The sequence below is a fragment of the Pantherophis guttatus genome, chromosome 4, assembly GCF_059756535.1.
Source record: "Pantherophis guttatus breed Tessera chromosome 4, ASM5975653v1, whole genome shotgun sequence".
Taxonomy (NCBI): domain Eukaryota; kingdom Metazoa; phylum Chordata; class Lepidosauria; order Squamata; family Colubridae; genus Pantherophis; species Pantherophis guttatus.
This window is the reverse complement of record NC_142066.1, coordinates 73,825,259-73,848,875: the sequence shown is the minus strand read 5'-3', so window position 1 is coordinate 73,848,875 and position 23,617 is coordinate 73,825,259. Positions and strand designations below refer to the sequence as shown.

The window sequence follows — 23,617 nt, the reverse complement described above, 5'->3', positions numbered from 1 at the left end:
TTTGAAGGTACAATCAGCTACAGCAAAGTAGCCAAACTGGCACTTAGTTTCAAAAGGAATTAAGTTAAGAGGTTCATTTTTTTGCTGTATTAACCAAATTGAGTTGTCAATAATTGCCAACCACTACTACCAAGAATATGATAAAAGCTCAATTGGCAGCAGCAATTTTTGAGAAAGTGACTTTCATTTTTGCTTTTTTAAATTTTTTGACAAAGTAAATGATGCAATTGGGAGAAGCAGTGAAAATGAAGATGACTGCAGTAAGATTCAGGCTAAAATATTGACTTGGCTGCCAAAGGCTGGTGATGAGCCAAAGATAAAAGTCAAACAGAAATGTAATTTGCTAATGAAAGTTCTATATACTTCATTAAGTAATATTATATTTCTAGTAAAATGAATCCCACTTATGCAACACATTAGGTACAAATTCATATTGCATAAGACAATAAATGTATCTATTTTAATAATAGCTACTGACAAATGGATTCCAGTTTTTATGATTAAAAACTGCATCTGTAATATGCATCGACGTCATTAGCAACACTGTGTTCATTCTATTTGATAATTTTCAAGGGGATGTCATTTTCATTTATATGAATTTCAATTATTCCTCTCTTTCATTTTGGCAGAATCTGTACCAGAACAGATTATTAGGCCTGGCTGCTATGGCATCCCCATCCAGGAACTCACAGAACCGGCGTCGCTGTAAAGAATCTCTGAGGTACAGCTATAACCCAGACCAGTTCCACAACATGGACATTGGAAGTGGACTCCATGGGACAGTCACCATTCCCCGCTCGACCAGTGACACAGATTTGGTCACTTCAGACAGCCGGTCTACACTCATGGTCAGCAGTTCCTATTATTCCATAGGACATTCACAGGATCTAGTGATTTATTGGGATATAAAGGAAGAAGTAGATGCAGGTGACTGGATTGGCATGTATCTTATTGGTAAGTCAGCTATATTCATAGGATTTGTTGTAACTTAATTTTGCAAGTAAAACATGTATTGTAAATCAGATTTGTTTCAAGTTGAATATAATCCATAATTTAGAATCAACAAAAGCAACAATAACAATAAAAGAGGTATCAAATGGAAGAAAAAAAGAAATGTTGACAATGTAAAACTTCTGCCAAGCCCTAGCCTAGGAAATGAGTTTAGTCTAGCAAAATCAGGAGATTTGTGATTTAACTGTTGAATCCTGGTCATGAGTGTCTCATAGCAAGTCCTACTTCTTTTGTTATTTTATGTCAGTAGTGTAATTCCAAAATAGGTACTGCAATTAACAACACAAATATCTGTATAGAGAAAGCTTGTAGGAAGCATGCAGTTCAGTGGGATTTGGATTGTCAGCTTTTCCAGTTATGTTTACTGAAGGGAAAATGTGATTTGAAATAAATGGATGCTGACTAATGACCATTCATTCAATGACTCTTCAAATTTACAGTGGCATTAAATGAATGGTGGTCCTTGGAGTTACAGCTGTTTCAGCACCCCTGCGGTCACATGATTGCAGTCTGGTCGCTTGGCAACCCATTTTTACTTATGACCGGTTGCCAAGCATCTTGCGATCATGTGACTGCCATTGGCAACTTTATATGCCGTTCAGAAAGTCAAAGGGGAAGGTGGCAAGGAAGATCTCAGGTTGTTAAGAGTAAGTCTCCCCCTCATCTGCACACCCTTCCGTAGCCCTGTGCAGTCACACAGGACTTGCACTACCCTTGCATAATCTCCACAACCCCCATGGTACCTCTCACACCATCCTTGAACCATGCAGAACTTCTCATAAATTTAGTTAACATCTGCAGTCAGGACTGCAGGGATGAATGTTACTAAGCTATGCAGTTGCACTTTACAATTGCATTGCTTAACAATGGAAATTCCATTCCCAATTGCCATTATAAATCAAGGACTACTTGTATCTTCCATTTGGGAAAGACATTTAAAGTGTTGCACATAGAAACATTAGGAGTATTTTCTGTACTAAAAATAAAAGCAAGGATCTTTTTGGTAAATGCACCCATATTTTTAAACTTACTGCCAACACTAATTATGCTACTTTGTTGTCTTTCTAACTTCAAACAAACATTTTTACTCAGAAAGACTTTGTATTTAAATTGTTCTGATCCTGAGTCAGAATTGGTGTGGGGAGGTGCTTATTTCTTAATGTAAGTGGTAATTATGTTTTAATCTATTGTTTTGTGAAGCTTCTTGAGTATTGCTTTGGTGCACTACACTGTGTGTTTAATTTTAAGCTATGATGATTTAATGTTTTGCAAAAATTTATTTTCGGTTTTCATTTGTACTTCGTTTATAGAAAAACTGACCAAATCATCTCAGAAGCCAGTAGATTATCAACAGCAGTTTTCATTCAATGCTTAATTTATTTCTATCTCTGACTTGACTCTTAAATAGGAGTAACAATGGTAACCATTGATTAACATGATTTAGTAAAATCATTGCATCAGATCCAATGATTCTGCTCTGAATAGCTTGAAGAAATTTTTATCTCCTCCCAAGATTAGAGATGATTAACACAAGAATTATCATCCATTCCTCTTTCAAGATATTCATATTTCTCTTGATGTATCTCAGAATTACAGTTGATATAGAACATCTATAAATCTCTTGTTAAAGTGCCAGTTTTTTGAGATGTAAAAAAAAAAATCAGACCAAGATAAATCACTTTCAGAATTTTTTCCCAGATTTAATATAACATATAAGCTGTACAATTCAATTGAAAAACAAACTGAAATCTTTTTCTTGGAAAAAAGTAAAAATAAAAATGTAGAATAATATGGCTGCATAAGAGTTCACACCTTCTTATATGTGGCTGTATTCAGAATTAATCAATCACATTAAAACTGATGTTAAATAATAATCATTACTATTGATAGACCTGCTATCAATTAAAGTGATTTTAATCAAGCCCATATAAAGTTCAGCTGTGCCAGTAGGATTTTTCTGACATTTACTCAATAGCCTCTTAGAACAAACGCCAAGAGCTGCAAAGAGCTTACAAAGCATCAAAGGGATCTCATTGTTGGAAGATGTTGGCCAGGAGAAGGATACAATTTTTTTTTTCAAAGCATAGGATATACCAGTGGTGTCTAACCAATTTGATACTGAGTGCCGAAAGGGCATGTGCGCACATCCATAATGCAATGTGTGTGTGACACCCCCATATGCATCCTGTCCCCCCACATGTGTGAGCATTGTCACTGCGTTATTTTATTTACCAGCTGAGCTAATTATTTCTGGACTATCAGACTTTCCGTACCTTGCCAAGAATTGTTATCAAAAGCTACTACGCATGTCCATCCACCCACATTCCTTTACTCATATTCTTTCCTTTGTTCTCTTTCCAGAAAGGTCCGGCTGAGATAGCCGGCAAAAGCTATTTCAAAATGTAGCAATTAACTTTTCTTAGTTAGTGAGGTGTTTTATTTTCTTTATAACAAATAAATGAGTTTTATTAGAAACTTTTCTTCGCGTTTCTTTTCAGAATATTGCAACAAGGAGGAGCCACGATCCATCCTCTAATTAACCAGGGTGATTGTCCCAGAGCCAAAAATGGGATTAATCAACGCCCTGACATCTGGTAGCTCGGACGGTTTGATTTATGGCTTTTTTCCTTGTTTTGTTATTTCTGATAAGAGCGCATAGGCAATTAGTTTTTAGCTACTGAGGTACGCTAATTATCTTTGCTAAGATGCCCGCATGTACATGTGACCTCCCCACATCCGCCCCATTTCCCCCCCAGATGTGACCCCCGCACATGTGTGCATCTCCCACGCCCCGCATGAATGCATGGCAGAGACTTGAAAACCAGCTGGCTAGCTGGAGGCGCACGTGCATGCGCGGCAGAGCCAAGCTGGGGTGACGGCTCATGTGCCCACAGAAAGCGCTCTGCGTGCCACCTGTGGCACACATGCCATAGGTTCGCCATCATAGGGATATACCATGGAACACAGTGAAGACAGTCATCAACAAATGGAGAACTGATTATCAAGTACTGAAGGTCCCTCTAAAATTGATGAAAAAACAAAAGGAAAACAGGTTTGAGAGACCTACAGCAACATTAAAGCATCTGTAGGAATTTCTGACAAATACTGATTGTGTACCATATGTGACAAAAAATTTCCCATATTTTTCAGTAGTATATAACATGATGTAGGGCGGCAAGAAAGAAGCCTTTTCTTATAAAGAAAAACATCCAAACCCAACTACATTTTGCAAAAATTAAAATCAAGTCTGACAAAATGTGGAAAAATATGTTATGGTCTGATGAATCCAACATTGAACTTTTTGCCATAATTCCAAAACATATGGTGTAAAACAAAATAACAGAATAACTGAGTTGGAAGAGAACTTGGCAGTCTTCTAGTCCAATCCACTGCTCAAGCAGAAAACCCTATATTATTTGAGACAAATGGTTATCCAATCTGTTCTTAAAAACTTCCAGTGTTGGAGCATTCGCAACTTCTGGAGGCAAATTGTTCCACTGATTACCGTATTTTTCAGAGTATAAGACACACTCCCCCCCCTTTAAAAGTGGGTGAAAATTTTGGTGCATCTTATACATTGAATGTTGCGGCAGGGGGGAGGGGAATTGGTGCGGCGCTGATCAGCTGTTCTAGTATGGGCTGCGGCGGTGGTGGCTAACGGGTCACAGCGGTGGCAAATGGGCGATGATGAAAGGGCCATGCCAAATGGGTAGTGGCGAATGGGCCATGCCAAACAGGTGGCGGCGGTGAATAGGTCACGACAAACGGGCCGTGCTGAACAGGCCGCAGTGGTGGTAAATAGGCCATAACAAATGGGTGGCAGCAAATGGGCTGGACTGAATGGGCCATGGTGGCAATGAATGGATGGCAGTGGCGGCGAACGGGTGGCAGCAAATGGGTGGCAGCGAACAAGCTGTGGCGGTGACAAACAGGCGGTGGCAAATGGGCTGCGGCAAACGGGTCACAGCAAATGGGTCAGATGAATACTGGATGGATGCTGAGAGGCAGAGGCAGATTTTTTTTTCTTGTTTTCCTCCCCAAAAAATGTAGATGTGTCTTATAGTCTGGAGCGTCTTACACTCCGAAAAGTATGGCTTTACAATGAATAGAATAGAATAACAGAGTTGAAAGGGACCTTGGAGGTCTTCTAGTCCAACCCCTTGCTTAGGCAGAAAACCCTACACCACTTCAGACAAATGGTTATCCAACATCTTCTTAAAAACGTCCAGTGTTTGAGCATTCACAACTTCTGGAGGCAAGTTGTTCCACTGATTAATTGTTCTAACTGTCAGGAAATTTCTCATTAGTTCTAAATTGCTTCTCTCCTTGATTAGTTTCCACCCATTGCTTCTTGTTCTACCCTCAGGTGCTTTGAAGAATAGTTTGACTCCTTCTTCTTTGTGGCAACCCCTGAGATATTGGAACACTGCTATCAAACTGTCAGGAAATTTCTCCTTAGTTCTAGATTGTTTTTCTCCTTGATTAGTTTCATCCATTGCTTCTTGTCCTGCCCTCAGGTGCTTTGGGAATAGGTTGCCTTCTTCCTCCCTGTTGCAACCCTTCAGATACTGGGACACTGCTATCATGTCACCGCTATTCCTTCTTTTCATTAAACTGGACATACCTCAAAACAATGCTGTGCATCATCAAAAGTATACCATACCCACAGTGAAGCATAGTGTTAGCGGCAATATGCTTTGGGACTGCTTTTCTTCAACTGGAATTGGGGCTTTAGTTAAAGTGAAGAGAAATATGAACAGTTCCAAATATTAATCACAGCGCCTTTAGGCCCTGCTAAAATATTGGAGATAAAGAAGATTTTCACTTTTCAATGAAACAATGACCCAAAGCATACCTCCAAATCAACAAAACAATAACTTCACCAGAAGAAGATAAAAGTTTTGAAATGGCTCAGGCAGATCCCAGACTTGAATACAACTGAAAATCTGTTGGGTTACATGAAGACGACTGCACAGTCTGACAAATTTGCACAGAAGAGTAGGTTCAAAAGACTGAATGCTCTCCTAAAATAAAAAACTGCTTCAACAAAGTATTGGTTTAAGAGCAAGGGTGAAATGCTTCCGGTTCGGACCGGCTCGGGCGAGTAGGTAGCGATGGCAGCGGGCAGTTTGGAGAACCGGTAGCAAAAATCCCTTCCCCCCCCCCGCCCTCCCCCCAGCCTCCAGCTTGCTTACCTTAGCTGCTGGTCGCAACGCCTGCCTTGCTTCACTTGCTGTAATCCCTGCAATCCATTGCATCAGCAAGAAACTGAATCTCCCTGCCTGCAATCAAGCTCATCGGTGAGCAGCTCTATATGCCTGCCTTCCTGCCTGTAGGTTTTTTTTTCCCTTTGGGAGCTTTAAAAAAAATAGTTAATTGGGGTTTTTTGTAGTAGTACTTTTTTTAGACCTAGCCATTTAAAGTTTAGGAAGTTTTAAATTTAGCTGCTTTTATATAAAAATAAAAATAAAATAAAATAATATTTGTGCAGCTTTCTGAGATTTTGTGTGTTTCTGTAGTGTTTCACTCTAACTAAACAAACACACAAAATCTCACAAAGCTGTATGTGGAATTTTGTGTGTGTAAAGTGTGAAAGTTGGTTTTTTGGACTTTTTGTGGCTGTGTGAGGTTCCTGCTTGTTTCAGGGGCCATTTTGGGTCTAGCACAGCTGCTTTTACATTGTGGGTGAGCCAGTTGTGTTGTGTTGTGTGTGTGTAAAGTGTGAAAGTTGGTTTTTTGGACTTTTTGTGGTTGTGTGAGGTTCCTGCTTGTTTCAGGGGCCATTTTGGGTCTAGCACAGCTGCTTTTACATTGTGGGTGAGCCAGTTGTGTTGTGTTGTGTGTGTGTAAAGTGTGAAAGTTGGTTTTTTGGACTTTTTGGGGCTGTGTGAGGTTCCTGCTTGTTGCAGGGGCCATTTTGGATCTAGCACAGCTGCTTTTACATTGTGGGTGAGCCACTTGTGTTGTGTTGTGTGTGTGTAAAGTGTGAAAGTTGGTTTTTTGAGCTTTTTGTGGCTGTGTGAGGTTCCTTCTTGTTGCAGGGGCCATTTTGGTCTAGTACAGCTGCTTTTACCTTGTGGGTGAGCCAGTTGTGTTGTGTTGTGTTTTGTAAATTAAAAAAGGGCAGCAAAGTGACATCGACTTGGCCACACCCCCTGACCAACAAGCCACACTCACCCAGTCACCTGACCACCAAGTCCCATCCACTAATTAAGCCACGCCCACAGAACCAGTAGCAAAATTTTTTAGATTTCACCCCTGTTTAAGAGTATGCATTTTTATGCACTATGTTTGTTACATTCCACCCAGCAACACGTGGAGGCAGAAGCGCTCCTGATTGGCTGAACTGCTGGCACACAGAAGGCGGGAAAGGGACGCTCTCTGATTGGCCCGATATCTGACAGCTTGCCTATATAAGAGCTGTCAGAGGAAAAGAAGCTGGCTCGCTCCTACATTGTTAGCACAAAGTGAGTCCACTGTTAGCTGTTTACTGTTAGCAATAAAGCCTGTTCAATCGTTACCCTGTCTTGCCTCCTTCCTTGCCTACCCAATTCTATAATAGAACATTGGTGACGAGGGGTGGGATACAGGAGGAGGCAACAGGAATAGGTGAAGTCACAAAAAACAAAAAGAGCGGTCATGAATAGCTGACTGAGGGGATGAGACGTTGCACAACTCACACCGGGGCGCTTCCTCAGCAAGGAGATGGCTACCCTGGCTACTTTCGCGCCTTTTAACCAGGCAACAGAAACTTGGGACTCTTTTTTGGATCAAGTTGATTGTTTTATGGCGGCCAACGATTACAAGGGACTACCAGGAGTACATAAGCAAGCTGTTTTCCTCAGTATTTGTGGTCACAATATGTTTGAAAATGCTAGGGCTCTTTTAGCACCCCTGAGGGTCCAAGATGTTTCATGGGATATTCTGCTGGCTAAGATGAGAGGGCATTATGCCCCATGCCCTCAAGAATAGCTAGATGCCATGCTTTTAGACATGGCTGTCAGGCAGAAGGGGAAACAATCAATCAGTACATGGCAGCTTTACGACCTGCTGCCTTGAATTGTGATTTTTAGAGACTATCTCGAAGAGCTATTATTAGACCAGTTAGTGTGTGGGGTTAGAGATATCCAATTACAACACCGTCTCTTGGCTAGGACAGATGTGACCCTGCGATCAGCCCTGGAGCATCGGAGTTGTCACACTGATCAGCCTCAGAAATCCAGAAAACAGTGAGCCCCTCTACAGGAAGAAAAACCTCAACCGTCCACCAGGAAGTGGTTGAGGAAGGGAATGACTCAGAGGAAAAAGGGGAAGCAGTGAGCCGCCTGAGGGCAACTCAAAAAAGATGCAGAGATGGGTCAGGAAAGAGAACACAATTTCTCTGCAGAGGTTGTGGAGGAAACCACCACAGGTTCGACTGTAAATTTAAGAAGGCAGTCTGTAGACACTGTGGAAAAAAAGGACATTTGGCAAGGGTTTGTTGTGCTCCTCAGCCAGCAAAGGGCTCTCCTCCATGTCCCCCGAGGGAAGAATTTATGTGCAGGCAAGGCAGGCAGGCAGGAAAACTGACAGACAGAAATGGTGAAGAATGCTTCACTGTCTATCAGGAGCCTTGCCTCCCTGAAGCAATTATTGACCATGCCAGCAATGAATTGAGAAATTTTTTTTTACCTCACTCTAACCATTAACGATAAGACTTGTAAAATGGAAATTGACATGAGCTCATCCCTCACTCTCGTTTCCTGGACTACCCTTAAAAGTTTACTGCCTTCTATGTCTAAACGACGCCTTACACATTGTCATGTCCGGCTGCGTGGTTACCAAGGCAATCACATTCTGGTTGGTGGCTCTAGCAAAGTTAGGGTCACCTATAAGAACTTTCGGGGGTCTTTGAAATTAGTCGTAGAAGGAGCCTTACTCAGTCTACTGGGGTTAGACTGGTTCGATTCCTTAGGACTAAGTGTTGTAGGAATTCACACTGTCAACCATGACAGATGGCATGCCCTGACAGCTGAATTTGCTGATGTATTCAGTGAGGACTTAGGACAATATAAAGGAACCCCTGTGTCCTTTAACTTGGACCCACAAGTGGCTCCCATTCGCCTCAAGGCTAGAAGAGTGTCTTTTGCACTTCGGGCCAAAGTAGACTTAGAGACTGACAAATTATTAGCTCAGGGTATATTAGAATCTGTGGACCATGCGAGATGGGAGATGCCTATTGTCGTTCCCATCAAGCCTGATGGGTCTGTGCACCTATGTGAAGACTATAAGTGCACACTGAACCGGGCAATGCAGGCTAACCCCTACTCAGTACCCGTGGTTCACCATTTACTACACTCATTGGCCGCAGGAAAATTTTTGCTAAGTTAGACCTAGCACAAGCTTATCAGTAGCTTCCTGTTGATGAGGCATCTGCTGAGGCTCAGACAATCGTCCCCCACCATGGAGCTTTTAAATGCCATTCGCCTGTAATTTGGGGTCTGTGTGGCCCCTGGCATTTTTCAAAGCCTTATGGAAAGGCTGTTGCAGGGCATCCCTGGCGTGATGCCATATTTTGACGACGTCCTCCTGTCCACCGCTAATGATAATGAACTGGCAGACCACCTGCGAGCCATGCTCAGTCGATTTCGGCAGGCTGGCCTCAAGCTGAAGAGGACAAAGTGCTATATAGGTGTCACGCAGGTTGAATTCCTGGGGTTCCTATTGGATGTGCGTTGAATACACCCTACTCCATCCAAGACCCGGGCTATACGGGATGCACCAATGCCTTCTAACAAGTCGGAATTGCAGGCTTTCCTGGGCTTGCTGAACTTTTATAATATGTTCCTGCTGAACAAAGCCACCATTGCCAAGCCGTTACATTGTTTGCTGAGAGACTGCATACCATGGGGACGTAGGGAGGCTGTTGCTTTTGCCGCTATCAGAGACCTGTTGACCATCCAATGCCGTCCTGGTACAGTATGATGCCTCCCTTCCCCTCACTCTTGCTAGCGACGCATCTCCCTATGGGGTCGGGGCGGTGGTGAGTCACATTCTGCCCAATGGAGTTGAAGCACCCAATGCATTTTTCTCCAGGACCCTGTCACTGGCGGAGAGGCATTACAGCCAAATGGACAAAGAGGCTTTAGCAGTAGTGGCAGGGGTAAAGAAATTTCATGACTATGTTTATGGCCGGTTCATCCAATTAGTGACTGATCATAAGCCTCTATTGGGTATTCTGTCTGGGGACCGCCAGACACCCCAGATATTATCCCCCAGGATGATACATTGGACTGTGTTTCTGGCAGCTTATAACTACAAGCTGTCCTATCATCCAGGCAAGGCGTTGGCACATGTCGACGCTCTAAGCTGCTGCCCCCTCACGGCGGCTGTTCAAGACACTGCCCCTGTGTCTGCCGTCTTTTTGATCGATGACCAACAACTGCCCATCACCTTGCTCAACATTGCGAGGTTCACGGTCAGTGACCATACCTTAACCCAGGTTTTGAACTGGGTGAAGAGGGGCTGGCCTCAGGGATGGCAGGATGACTTATTTCGACCATATGTCACCAGACAACACGAGCTCTCAGTTCAAAGAGGCTGTCTGCTATGGGGGTCGAGGGTTGTGGATCCCCTGGATCTCCAGGAACCTGTATTAAAGGCATTGCATAAAGGACACCCGGACATAGTGAGAATGAAGGGACTAGCCCGCAGTTACATGTGGTGGCCAGGGCTGGACCAAGACATTGTGAAGTGGGTATCTGGTTGCCATAGGTGCCAACAGACACAAGAATTGCCACCAAGGGCCCCGTCAGAGAATGGGAAACACCCAAAACACCCTGGTCGAGGCTCCACATTGATTTTGCCAGCCCCTACCAGAGGAAGATCTTCATGGTCGTCATGGATGCCTTTTCGAAGTGGGTCGAGGTGGTACTAATGCCCTCCACCACATCCAAGGCTGTAGTAAAAGCCCTACAATGCTTGCCAGACACTGTTGTTTCCGATAACGGTGCCACAACTAACTTCGGGACAGTTCCAGACCTTTTTGGCCATGCATGCCATGAGGCATGCCCTGATGGCTCCTTACCACCCATCCAGTAATGGCCTTGTAGAACGGGCCATGCGCTCAACTAAGGATACCTTGAGCAAAATGGGCCCAGAGGACTGGCATGATAAGATCGCCTCTTATCTCCTTGCCCAACATACCACACTGTGCCCATCCACCCTATGTAGCCCTGCTGATGGGATGGTGGCTAAGAATAGACCTAGACTGTATGCACACTAGTTATTCTGAAGAAAAACCAGTAGATTCCTCTGGTGGGGCCAGGGCATTCCAGAAAGGGGATTGGGTATATGCTAAGAACTTCTGCGGAGACCCAAAATGGATGCCTGAGTTGGTGGTGGATGTAACGGGCCCCTACTCATATAGAGTGGAGCTAAGGGATGGCTGCATATGGAAACGACATGTTGACCAGCTGCGGACCCGCCGGTTCCCTGGACTAAGGGCGGAATTGAGTGAGGCCTGCAGCAATGTGCCAAATACAAGAACAGAGCAGTCATTTGACAAGACCAATGATGACAGGTGCCCACAGTCACTGACCTGTCAGAGGACTTACCAACTGCTGCTACGTCCTCGCTGTCTGTTCATCTGCCGGAGCCGGTGTCAGTGTGTCCAGAAGTTCCGGAGGCCCCGGCGATAGATCTGCCCAATCTGACAACTCCTATGAAACTGCGCAGATTGGGGAGGAGCTGCAGACCAGCCCAGCCTATCTAGCTGACTATGCCTGCGCTATCCAGGAGGGGAGGAGTGTTACATTCCCCCCAGCAGCACGTGGAGGCAGAAGTGCTCCTGATTGGCTGAACCAACGTGGAAGGCGGGAAAGGGACGTTCTCTGATTGGCCCGATATCTGACAGCTCGCCTATATAACAAGTGTCAGAGGAAAAGAAGCCGGCTCGCTCCTATGTTGTTAGCACAGAGGGAGTCCACCGTTAGCTATTTACTGTTAGCAATAAAGCCTGTTCAATCGTTACCCTGTCTTGCCTCCTTCCTTGCCTACCCAATGGTATAATAGAACAATGTTATTTTAAGATTTTTTTATATTTTTATTTTCTCCTGAAAGATTTGGGTTTTTTTCCCAGTTGAATTGTACAACTTCTATTAAAGATAGAAAAAATTCTGTAGTGATTTATCTTGTTCTGATTTTATTTTAATCTCAAAAAACTAGCATTTTAACAGGTGTGTATAGACTTTCCATATTCACTGTGAATACGATTCTTGCAGACCTTGGGCCTGCTTCCTTATCATCAAGTCCCTGCAGTCTTGGGATCATTTCCAACCCAATCATTCAGCCATGCAAGGTAGTCCAGGCCAATTGCAGAGTTTGCAGCTTGCAGACTTTTGGTCTGCTTTCACTTATCTGGTGGGGAAGATGGGGGGGGGGTTGAAAATAGGTGCTCAAGTGGCCCTGTGGTCAGTCATAAGGGCGAATCTCCCTGAATTTGCTACATGTGACCAGGGAGTGCTATAGCATCCATAACTTCAAAACCAGGTCATAAGTAGCTGGGTTTTTTGGGGGGGGGTTGTAACTTTGAATGGTTGCTAAGTCAAGGACTATATGTTGTAATCAGTGGTGGGTTGCTCCCGGTTTGCACCGGTTCGTAAGAACCGGTAGTAAAAATTTGTAGTAGTTTGGAGAACCAGTAATAACAGTGGCTGGTCACGTGCCCCGAACCGGTCCCCGGCCCGGTTGCCACTCACTTACCCCATCCACCTCATCAGAGGCTTTTTTTTTTACTTTTAAAAGCATTTTTTCTACAACCTCTTCAGCCGAAAAAATGCTTTTAAAAGTTAAAAAAAAAAAGCCTCTGATGATCTCCAGGCTCAGCTAAAAGCATTTTTTTCTGCAACCTCTTCAACCGAAGAGGCTGTAGGAAAAAAAATGCCTTTAAAAGCCTCTGGCGATCTCAGCTGAGTTGCCCGATCGTCAGAGGCTTCTAAAAGCATTTTTTTCTGCAACCTCTTCGGCCGAAGAGGCTGTAGGAAAAAAAATGCCTTTAAAAGCTTCTAGCAATCCCAGGTGAAGTTGCCCAATCGTCAGAGGCTTCTAAAAGCATTTTTTTTCTGCAACTTCTTCGGCCGAAAAGGTTGCAGGAAAAAAAATGCCTTTAAAAGCCTCCGGTGATCCCAGCTGAATTGCCTGATCATCAGAGGCTTTTAAAAAGCATTTTTTTCTGCAACCTCTTAAGGTTGTAGAAAAAATAATTTAAAAAGTTTTTAAAAAAAGTTGGCCGCGCCCACCCGGTCACATTACCCCTCCACCAAGCCACACCCACAAAATAAGCCATGCCCACAGAACTGGTAGTAAAAAATTTTTAGAACCCACCCTTGGTTGTAATATTGTAGTACAGGGGTGTCAAAAGTGGCAGCCACAAGCCAGATGCGTCATGCGCCCATCCCAGCTCTGTGAAAAACATCGGGAAGCATCACGTGACAACGTGATGCCAGGAGTTTGACACCTTGTAGTAGAATATAATATGAACAAAAACATGTTTTTGAAGAAAAGAATTTTAAATAATAATGGAATCAATAGAAATATGCCCTACAGAATAAAGATATTTTATGTATTTCATAATTTGTGTCTATTATGAAAATAGTAGATTGGAAGAATTTCACAACTAAGTGGCCTTTGAAAAATGTGAAAAACTCTAGTTTCATTTCATCTAGGCAAGTTCATCTAACTTATCTTGAGTCATAAATGCCTAAAACAGGCAATTTGTAATTTATGATTTCATATATAGGTCATATTATGTTCTGCTTATTGATATATTGTAGACTTTCATCTTCATTATCCTCATAGAAAAAGTAAAATATTTTTTTAAAATCTGATAAAATGTCATCATACTTTCACAATTTTTAGACAATTTCTTGTTCTTATTTTTTTTTTTAAAAAAATGTGTCAAACCTATTTTGAACTAATTAGCCAGAGAAACTTTGCTTTAAGTATCATATGCTTCTTTCTCTTCACTTTTGCCTTTAATTTTATTTTTCCTAAAAGGCAAATCTCTCTAAAAATGAATGTAACATGCAAATATTCTAATTAGTGAGGATTTTCTGAATATAGATTGGGGCAAATCTCAAATTCACTGAAATTCACAGTGAAAGAGCAATATTTAATGAAGCTACATTTAATGTACGAGTGCACAGTAATTCTAATACACGGTGAATTTTAGAGAATATTTTGTACATGGTATACTTATTACAGAACCACTAACTATATGCTTTTGGGAGAAAATGGTAACATTGGCTAGAATGTGTTCTGTATGTGGTTCAAACGAACCATATCTTGACCCAGCAGGCTGTCAGCCATCTCCCTTAGTTTGAGGATTTATTCTAAGATACACCAAGTCAAATACAGCTTCAAATACTAGTGAATTGTCAAATAAACAGAACTTTATTTTGATCACTGACCAATAAAAATATAATCAATAAATTGAACAACACAAAACTATCCCCTAAAATGAACTATTAGTAAACATTTAAAGTTTTAGTATTAGTAAACTATTAAACTATTAGTAACATTTAAAGTTTTCACATGCATGTAATAAGAAAATTAAATTTATCTTATTTATATAACAGATAAAAGCCATCAAAGTGCCCTGGAAATTTATGTGAATTACATCCCTCTTACATTTTTTTGTTTATTTTTTAGGGCAGAAAATTAAAATACAAACTTCAAAGGAAAAAAAATTGGAAATTTTACAAGAACCAAACTTAATAAAGACTTAAAAAGAAAGAAATAAGTCGATTAAAAAGGCAAAAAAAAAAAAAGGAAGAAAAAAAAGATACATTAGTTAAGCACTGACAAGTATATTACAACAATAATAGCTTTCTCCCCTTACGAGTCAGGTCTAAGATTTATAAACTTCTACATCTCTTTGAAACCAAAGTGACCTGTTATATATCTAGCTATTAGCATCCCTCTTACACTTTTCTGGGCTATTGAGATGGACTGTAAAGTGTTGATTAATTATTCTGAAGAATTTCTAGCTTTCCCTAGGTAGAACTACTTATTTTTATGACTCATTTTTGAAATGAAAGAAATTCATAAACTCTTTTGCTATTTTAAGAGAATGCCAGTTTAAAATTTTTACCTCAGTTGAAAAAGGGAGGGAGGGAGGCAGAGAAAGAAAGTGAGAGAGAACATTTTGTGAACATTGAGGAATGTTGAGGAACATTCAAGATTTTCAGGGAAGAAGTGATTAATTACAGATGGCTTCAGTGAAAATGGAATGAAGAACCAGGAAGTGGATTGACTCTTTGTGATTCCTCTTCAGATAAAGAGAGGACTTGAGATTGCCCACAAGTGTTCCATAGAGTTGCTCCTCATTAGGAAATTTCAACACAGCAGTTTCTGGTAGGTTTAGGGTTGGGGAGATGAGAGAATAGCAATCTTGCTCAACCACAGCTGGTGCCTTTAAGGACACCATATGACTGGGTTGTCATATTTCCTGTTCTAATCACTTTTAGAAATTACTTGTTAATTGCTTTTCAACTATTAGGAATCTTTGAATCAACATTTGAAGATTTTCTTCAATCCTTAGTGAAAAAGTTTTAAATAACAGTTTAAGGACTTCTTTAAAAATCAGAGGGTTAACAGCAAAAGGTTATTAGAACTTCAATTTTGAAAAGCTACAAGTGAACTCTGTATGGATTTGGCCAGCCTTAGATCTGCCGCACCACTTCAGCCCCACTCCCTAGGCGTGCACATAGGAGGTGGTGAGCGTGCGAGGGCTGGCCTCCTTGGTGAAAGGCAAGTGTTCAGAATGCAGTCCCCAGGGACACTAGGCTCTGTACGCTCACCGCCTCCCGTGCGTACGCTCAGGAGGCAGGGCCAAGGCACCGCTGCAGATCTAAGGCTGGCTGTGGTCCAGCCTGGATGGCCGCCGTCAGGTTGCTGATTGCTATTAAAGTAGATTTAAAATGATAAGCTATAATGATGCGGAAAAAGATGCTATACTGGACATACAAAAGAAACCAACTAATGTATTAATCATGAAAAGGAATATATCAATAAAAAAGTAACAGGGTGACTTGCATGATTTTCTTATATTGGATTTACAAAAGAGGCTTTCCAAAGCTTTGAAGAATTCTGTGAGATGGGACAAACAAACAAAAATATAAATAAATTAAGTTCCTAGGACAGTGATGGCTAATCTTTTCTGGACCGAGTGCTCAAAGTGCCCGCATGCGCGGCCAAACCCCCCAAATGCAATGTGCGCCCGGCCCCACACATGTGCCCTCCCCCCACATGCACACATGGCCCTCCGCACACACCCCACCCCTGTGCATGCATGAGTGGGACCCTGCACTTGCCCCACCCACCCACCCATGCACGTACCCTGCACCCCTGTATGCATGCACCCCTGCATTGCACCCGCACATGCATGGCAGAGATTCGAAGACCAGCTGGCCAGCGGGAGGCGTACATGCATGCGGAGTAGAGCTGAACTGGGGCGACGGCTTGTGTGCCATCAGAGAGGGCGCTGTGTGCCAACCTTTGGCACTTGCGCCATAGGTTCGCCATCACGATCCTAGGACATTGGCAGACAGTTAGTCCCTAGAGACAAGACGGAGTAAATAGTTTTTATTTTTACTTTCTGATTATTGGTGTATATATACATGGATATTTTGGTGATGTTACACTGTGATAGAAAAACTATTATACATTTGCTTTTGTTTTTGTTTTTTGAACTATAATAAAAAAAATGTATTAAAAAAAAAAAGAGGGAGATGAAATCCAAGCAGAAAGACAGTACAAGTAGGTCAGGAGCACAGAGTTCTTCAGGTAGGAAGGGTAAGCCTTGCAAGGTCCAGCCAAGAACATACACGAGTATCTCTCCCTCAGGATGGAAAATCCTGGTCTGATTTAGGCAGGAAGGATTTTTAGCTCTAATCAGAACCTTCCAGGCTCTCCCTCTTCCAGGCAACCCACTCTGCTTATCTGAGACTCCACTTAACAACCCACAAAATCATTTAATGACTGCAAATGAGAATGCCAGGATTGTGGTAATTGAGCAAACCAGTCACGTGGGCTGATTTGCTCAATTATCATTGAGCAAATTTCAGCTCCCACTTGTCATGCTTCGCTCAACAACTGAGATTCTGGGCTCAGTTGTGGTCAAAAGTTGAGGACTGCTTGTATTTCTTTTTCAATACTACATTCTTATTTTTCTTCATTTTTATTTTAGTTTGCATTACTAAAAATTACAATTGCAATTATTTTAATAATATTTAGTATTTAGTAATAATAACAGTAAAATTACTATTAAAAATAGAAATGGTATGCATGCTAAAATCCTTTGTGATAAAGAAAGTGTGCATTCATGAAGAAGTTTTTTCTTTGTTTAGTTCATTTGCCTTAGGATTCATGTTAATTCTACTTTAATCAAAAGACAGTAGTAGAAGGTAAAGGTTCCCCTCGCACGTATGTTTCAGTTGTTCCCGACTTTAAGACACGGTGCTCATCTCCGTTTCAAAGCCGAAGAACCAGCGCTGTCCAAAGACGTCTCTGTGATCATGTGGCTGGCATGACTAAATGCCAAAGGCACATGGAACGCTGTTACCTTCCCACCAAAAGTGTTTCCTATTTTTCTACTTGTATTGTTTACATGCTTTTGAACTGCTAGGTTGGCAGAAGCTGGGACAAGTAACGGGAATTCACCCCGTTAAGCGGCACTAGGGATTCAAACCACTGAACTGCTGATCTTTCGATCGACAAGCTCAGCGTCTTAGCCACTGAGCCACCGTGTCCCCAGTAGTGCATTTCATTTATTCATTTATTTATAAAATTTATTGCCACCAATCTTACCTCAGGGTAACTCTGGATGGCTTACAATCATACAAACAATTTGCCAATGATTCCTTCTTTTGCTGTGAAATAATTTTTTATTTACTTCCCAGATGAGGTTCTATCAGAAAACTTCTTGGACTACAAAAATCGTGGAGTAAATGGCTCTCACCAAGGCCAGATTATCTGGAAAATTGATGTCAGTTCTTGCTTTGCAGAATGTAAGTATCATTGTTCTGCCTCACTACTTTAGTGAACATTGATAGAGCTGTGCTTACAAATCAAATCAAAATTTGGTAATATAATCACTCCATTTTTCAATATAAATTCAACTAATGTTCATTTATTGTATTGATCAGCAGAGATTTTTGAATTTATGAACACAGGAAGTCAGGCTCAATTACCCACATGTTTAAATATAAAATGATTTGGGTTTGTTTGTTTTTTTACCGAAATTTATGATCTTTATGAAATAAACAAGACTATGTGTAATTATTTTCTTCTCAGAGAGACAAATGGATTATTAGTGCTGTCATATTCTTTATTATTTGTTCCTTTATTGCAGTTTGAAGAGGTTGGTACTTTTGGGCTCACATAGCAAGAGCCCAGGGTACTTTTATGTGCTCTTCTATACACATTATTCCTGAAGTAACTGTTAATGATATTCTTGGCTCACAACCAATGTTGTGAGTTATTGAGTAGAGTACCCTTTGAGTTTACACACGAAAGCGACTGAGAATGATTGTGGATAATAACAGTTAACATACAAACAAACTGGGTTTTGATAATACTTTACTTTTAGGGAAAAAGCAAAATCATAGTCCAAAAACATTCCAAGTCATACAAATATAAAGTGTGATAAAGATCAGTCCAGGGATATTTTCCAATATAAAGTCTTCTTACCAGTTGTAGAAAAATACAATAAAACAGATCTTCTTTAGTTTCAGTCAGGAACACAGTTCAATATAAAAACAGTCAATAAATATTAGAAAAGCAATAAATAGCCATGATCAAGCAATGATCATGGAGAGAGATCAAATATAGTTACAGCATATCAGCAGGTAAAATGGTGTAGTGTCCACACAAACCATAATTCAATTCTCCTTAAGTACATTGGCTACAGAGCTCAGCCAATCAGGATGCATGATGATGCAACAAGTTTTTAAAACTACATAATACTTTTAGCTACAAACACACTATGTTGGTTTATATATTTCCTGACCAACCCGTTGGGTAATAACAATTTCCTAACAGTAACTTTTAAGTGCTTGCATATGCTAGCTCTAAAATTCAGGAATATAAGTTTAATGATATTAGAAATATGTACCTATAAGAAACAACAACAAAAAAGCAAAAAATAATAAAGGAAGGACACTGCCGTTTTGGAAAATGACCAAAAATACTAGGTTAAATTTAATGTACTATATTATTGATAATGAAAAATGTGCATATATAGTATAATTGCATTCAAGATCCATTTTATTTATTTATTTATTTATTTATTTATTTATTTATTTATTTATTTATTTATTTATTACATGTATTTATATGCTGCCATTCTCCCAAAGGACTCAGGGCAGTGAACACAAGTTAAGAAACAAGTACAATAAAATCCCATTTTAATCCAAATAATTAATTAATAGTAAATAATAAAACCCGGAATCAGAGTCAGCCTATTTGTTTGAACAGCCAAGTCTTCAAGTCCCGACGGAAGGAACGGAGATCAGGAGCCGTCCGGAGCTCGGTACGTAATTCATTCCAGAGGGTGGGAGCACCCACAGAGAACACCCTACCCCTGGGCACAGCAAGACAACATTGGCTCACCATCGGAACCCTGAGGAGAGCGATCCTATGTGAGCAAACAGGACGGTGAGAGGCAGGCAGGAGAAGGTCCTGCAAATATCCCGGGCCTAAGTCATGTAGGATCTTATAAGTGAGAACTAGGACCTTGAAACGGACCTGGAGAACCACTGGTAACCAGTGCAGCTCACGCAGAAGGGGTGTTATATGGGAGTAACAAGGGGCTCCTGTAACAACCCGTGCAGCTGCATTCTGGATCAGCTGGAGTCTCCGGGTGCATCTCAGCGGCAGACCCATGTAGAGGGAATTGCAGTAATCCAACCGGGACGTAACCAGGGCATGAGTGACTGTGCGAAGGTCATCTTGGTCCAGGAAAGGGCACAACTGGTGCACCAGGCGAATCTGTGCAAAGGCCCTCCCTGGTCACGACCGTTAGATGGTCTTCTAGGGACAGCATCCAGGAGGACACCCAAGTTGCAAGCCCTATCAACGGGTGCAAGTTTTCCCCATCTATCACAAGCGATGGGGCCTCTGAAACCCGAGATGCCAGCATCCACAGCCACTCAGTCTTAGAGGGATTGAGTTTGAGTCTGTTTCTGCCCATCCAGGCCCGTACCGCCTCCAGGCAATGGGACATCACGGAAAGGGCATCTCTGGGGTGAGCTGGGCTGGAGATGTATAATTGGGTATCATCAGCATATTGATGATATCTCACCCCAAAGCCACGAATGATCTCACCCAGTGGCTTCATATAGATGTTAAAGAGTAGGGGGGAGAGAACCGACCCCTGAGGCACCCCACAATTAAGGGGCCTCAGGGTGGATCTCTGCCTTCCCGCCCATACAAACTGAAAGCGACCTGAGAGGTAGGAGGAGAACCACTGTAAGACAGTGCCTGCCACCCCAACCCCACAAGTCGCTGCAGTAGGATACCATGGTCGATGGTATCAAAAGCCGCTGAGAGGTCAAGTAGGACCAGGATGGAGGAACAACCACCATCCCGAGCCCGCCAGAGATCATTCACCAGAGCGACCAATGCCATTTCCGTGCTGTGTCCGTGTCAGAAGCCCGATTGGTACAGGTCAAGGTATTCCGTTTCCTCCAGGAATTGTGGGAGCTGTTGTGCCACTACAGTCTCAACAACCTTCTCGATGAAGTGAAGGTTGGAGACGGGACGATAGTTATTAAGTGAGTCTGGATCCAGGGAAGGCTTCTTGAGGAGACATCGAACCATCGCTTCCTTAAGAGAGGCGGGGAAGTTCCCCTCTCTCAACAAAGCGTTGACAATTGCCTGGATCCAGTCTCTAGTCACCTCCCTGGCAGCCGAAACCAACCAGAAGGGACAAGGATCCAGTAAGCAAGTGGAGGAACTAAGTTTGCCCATAATCCTGTCCACTTCCTTGACAGAAACAAACTCAATCCAGATATTATTCTCAAGACCCACCCTAGTCTTCCGATTGGATTCTGCCCAGTCAGAGTCCAATCCGATCTGGATCTGAGCGATTTTATCATGCAGAAACTGTACAAAATCCTCAGCTCTGCCCTGCAAAGGGTCTTCCCTCACTCCCTGATTGAGGAGGGAGCGGGTCACACGAAACAGGACTGCTGGGCGGTTTTCTGCAGATGCAATGAGTGCGGCAAAGTAATCTCATTTCGCCGCTTCCATCGCCACTAGATAAAACCTGATATGGGTTCTTAACTGTGTTCGGTCAGATTCAGATCGGGAGGACCTCCAACTCTCCTCTAGGCGTCTTTTCTGACGTTTCATTTCCTGGAGCTCCATGGAAAACCAAGGAGCAATCCGGGATCTGCATCGGGTTAGAGGCCGCAAAGGTGCGATTCTGTCCAAGGTGTCGGTAGCCACCCGTTCCCAGGATGCCACCAGAGCCTCAGCTGAATCGCAGGATTGAGAGGTGGGGAATGTCCCAAGCTCCTTCAAGAACCTTTCTGGGTCCATCAGGCGCCTAGGGCGGAACCATTTTATGGGTCCCATCTCCCAGCGGCAAGGGTTGGCAGATTGAAAGTCCAGTCTAAGGAGGGAATGGTCAGTCCATGACAGGGGAGTGATGGAAAGTTCCCCCTTACCATGACCATTTATCCACTGCCCAGAGAGGAAAACCAGGTCGAGTGTGTGTCCTCCTTATGAGTTGGGCCCTGAATAACCTGAGTCAGGTCCATGGCTGCCATGGAGGCCATGAACTCCCGGACTGTCTCAGATGACTTGCCGATCGAAGGCAGATTAAAATCTCCCACAACCAAAAGGCTGGGGAGTTCGAGTGCCACTTCAGTCAAGACATCGAACAGTGCGGGCAGGGCTGTGGCAACATAGCTGGGAGATAGGTATGTGACCAACAAGCCCGACTGAACTCCAGGGTCCCACTTCAATAGAAGAGACTCACACCCGCCTATCTGAGGGACAGTGACCTCCTTAGGACTAAGGCTTTCTCTAACAACCACTGCCATCCCCCACCCCTTCCCTGGTGTCACGGCTGGTGCAAGACATGAAAGTCTGAGGGACATAAATCAGAGAGAGGGATTCCCCCCTCTTGCCCCAACCAGGTCTCCATGATACAGGCCAGGTCCGCACCCTCCTCATCAATAAGATCTCGTATGAGGAGAGCCTTATTCATCACGGACCTGGCATTCACATATATCAGACGGAAACCAGGGTCCCTCGCTCTCATATCCCCAGGAAAGCAGGGTGAGCAGGATGTATGGGAGCAAGTCACCATCCGAATGCATCTGGTGTGATGCTCCCCACCCCTACTTCGATTTCTTCTGCCCCTTCCCACCATCACAGGTATAGAATGTCCCACCCTCCTCCGAGCATCCCCTACGACTCCCAACTGCCCCAACCCTCCGGGACTGTCAGAATGGCATGGCTGCTGATCCTTAAGAGACCCCCCCCCCAGTCTCATTTTTATTATTAAAAACCACCCTCCTCCTGGATCCCCTTAAAATTGGATCTAAAAATCTATTTTAAAAACCCCAGAGCCTCCGTTTTTTAGCGTACCACCTCTCGGGGTTCCAAAACCCGTCATCAAAGGCAGCCCTTGATAGTTGAGAGGGCCAAACCTGTGAGAGGGGGGAGTCTCGCAGTGCAAGGAGCTCCACAGTTGAATACATTAAAGAATAGCAACGAGCTGAGAGTGATGAAGGATCATTTTCTACTAAAGGGTGTTAGAGATGGTTAAAAACAGGTAGATTAAATAAGGGAGGAAAAGATGTTAAAGAGAAGACAATATGCTAAAAACATCAGAACATCGGGACATCATCGCCCTCTCACAATGATGGGAAGTCTTGTGATTATAATAAGTTTATTCAATGGTGGGAAAAAGTCTCAAAGGCCGCCCTTTCAAGGTAACCAAACCAGAGTCATAAGGTCAAACAAGAGATGGTCCATCCCACCATAGTCCAAGACTCTCGGTGTCTGTGCCTCCTCCCGTTCTGACACCAGCGATAGCTGAGGCTTAGTTCAGAAAAAAGCAAGGTGTAGTCATAGGATGGAATAAATGATTGAATAATCGAATAATCCGGGTAACCCAGGGAGGACAAGATGGTCAAATAATGGTCAAATAAGGCCGCAGATCAATCAAAAGTTGTAAATTTATGCTGAGTGGCCATATTAGGCCTAAGCCTAATAAAAGGGGGGAGGGGAACAGTTACGGGGGAGACCAACCGTCATCCCCCACCTGACAATCCTCAATTCCTTCCCCATAAACTTGATCTTCAGGCTATTCAGCCCATTAAGTTGTTAAGCCCCCTCCAATGCTTCAGAAAAAAAGAGGGGAGTGTCCAGAACCCTCAAAAACTGAGGGATCCTAACGATTGTAATGCTGCCCTCTTCTCCAACAACAACGGGGGCATCTTTGCAGCCAAGCCTCCAGGTACTGCTGCCGCCCACGCTGCCTCCAGTGCCACCGCCCTCGCCACTGCAGTCACCTCCGCCGCCGTAGCCATCGCCGCTGCCTCTGCGCTGC

The 23,617-nt window shown here is 42.9% G+C and overlaps 1 protein-coding gene across 10 annotated transcripts in view; it reads left to right on the top strand.

Moving 5' to 3' along the window:
* Positions 1-23,617, top strand: part of HECW1 (HECT, C2 and WW domain containing E3 ubiquitin protein ligase 1) — a 296,682-nt gene that overhangs the window by 102,812 nt on the left and 170,253 nt on the right. For all 10 annotated transcript variants that reach the window (XM_087892405.1, XM_087892404.1, XM_087892401.1 and 7 more), the window contains 2 exons: positions 630-954; positions 17,952-18,059. In XM_087892405.1, coding sequence (XP_087748531.1) covers positions 630-954; positions 17,952-18,059 — 433 coding nt within the window. The remainder of the gene's footprint in view (positions 1-629; positions 955-17,951; positions 18,060-23,617) is intronic.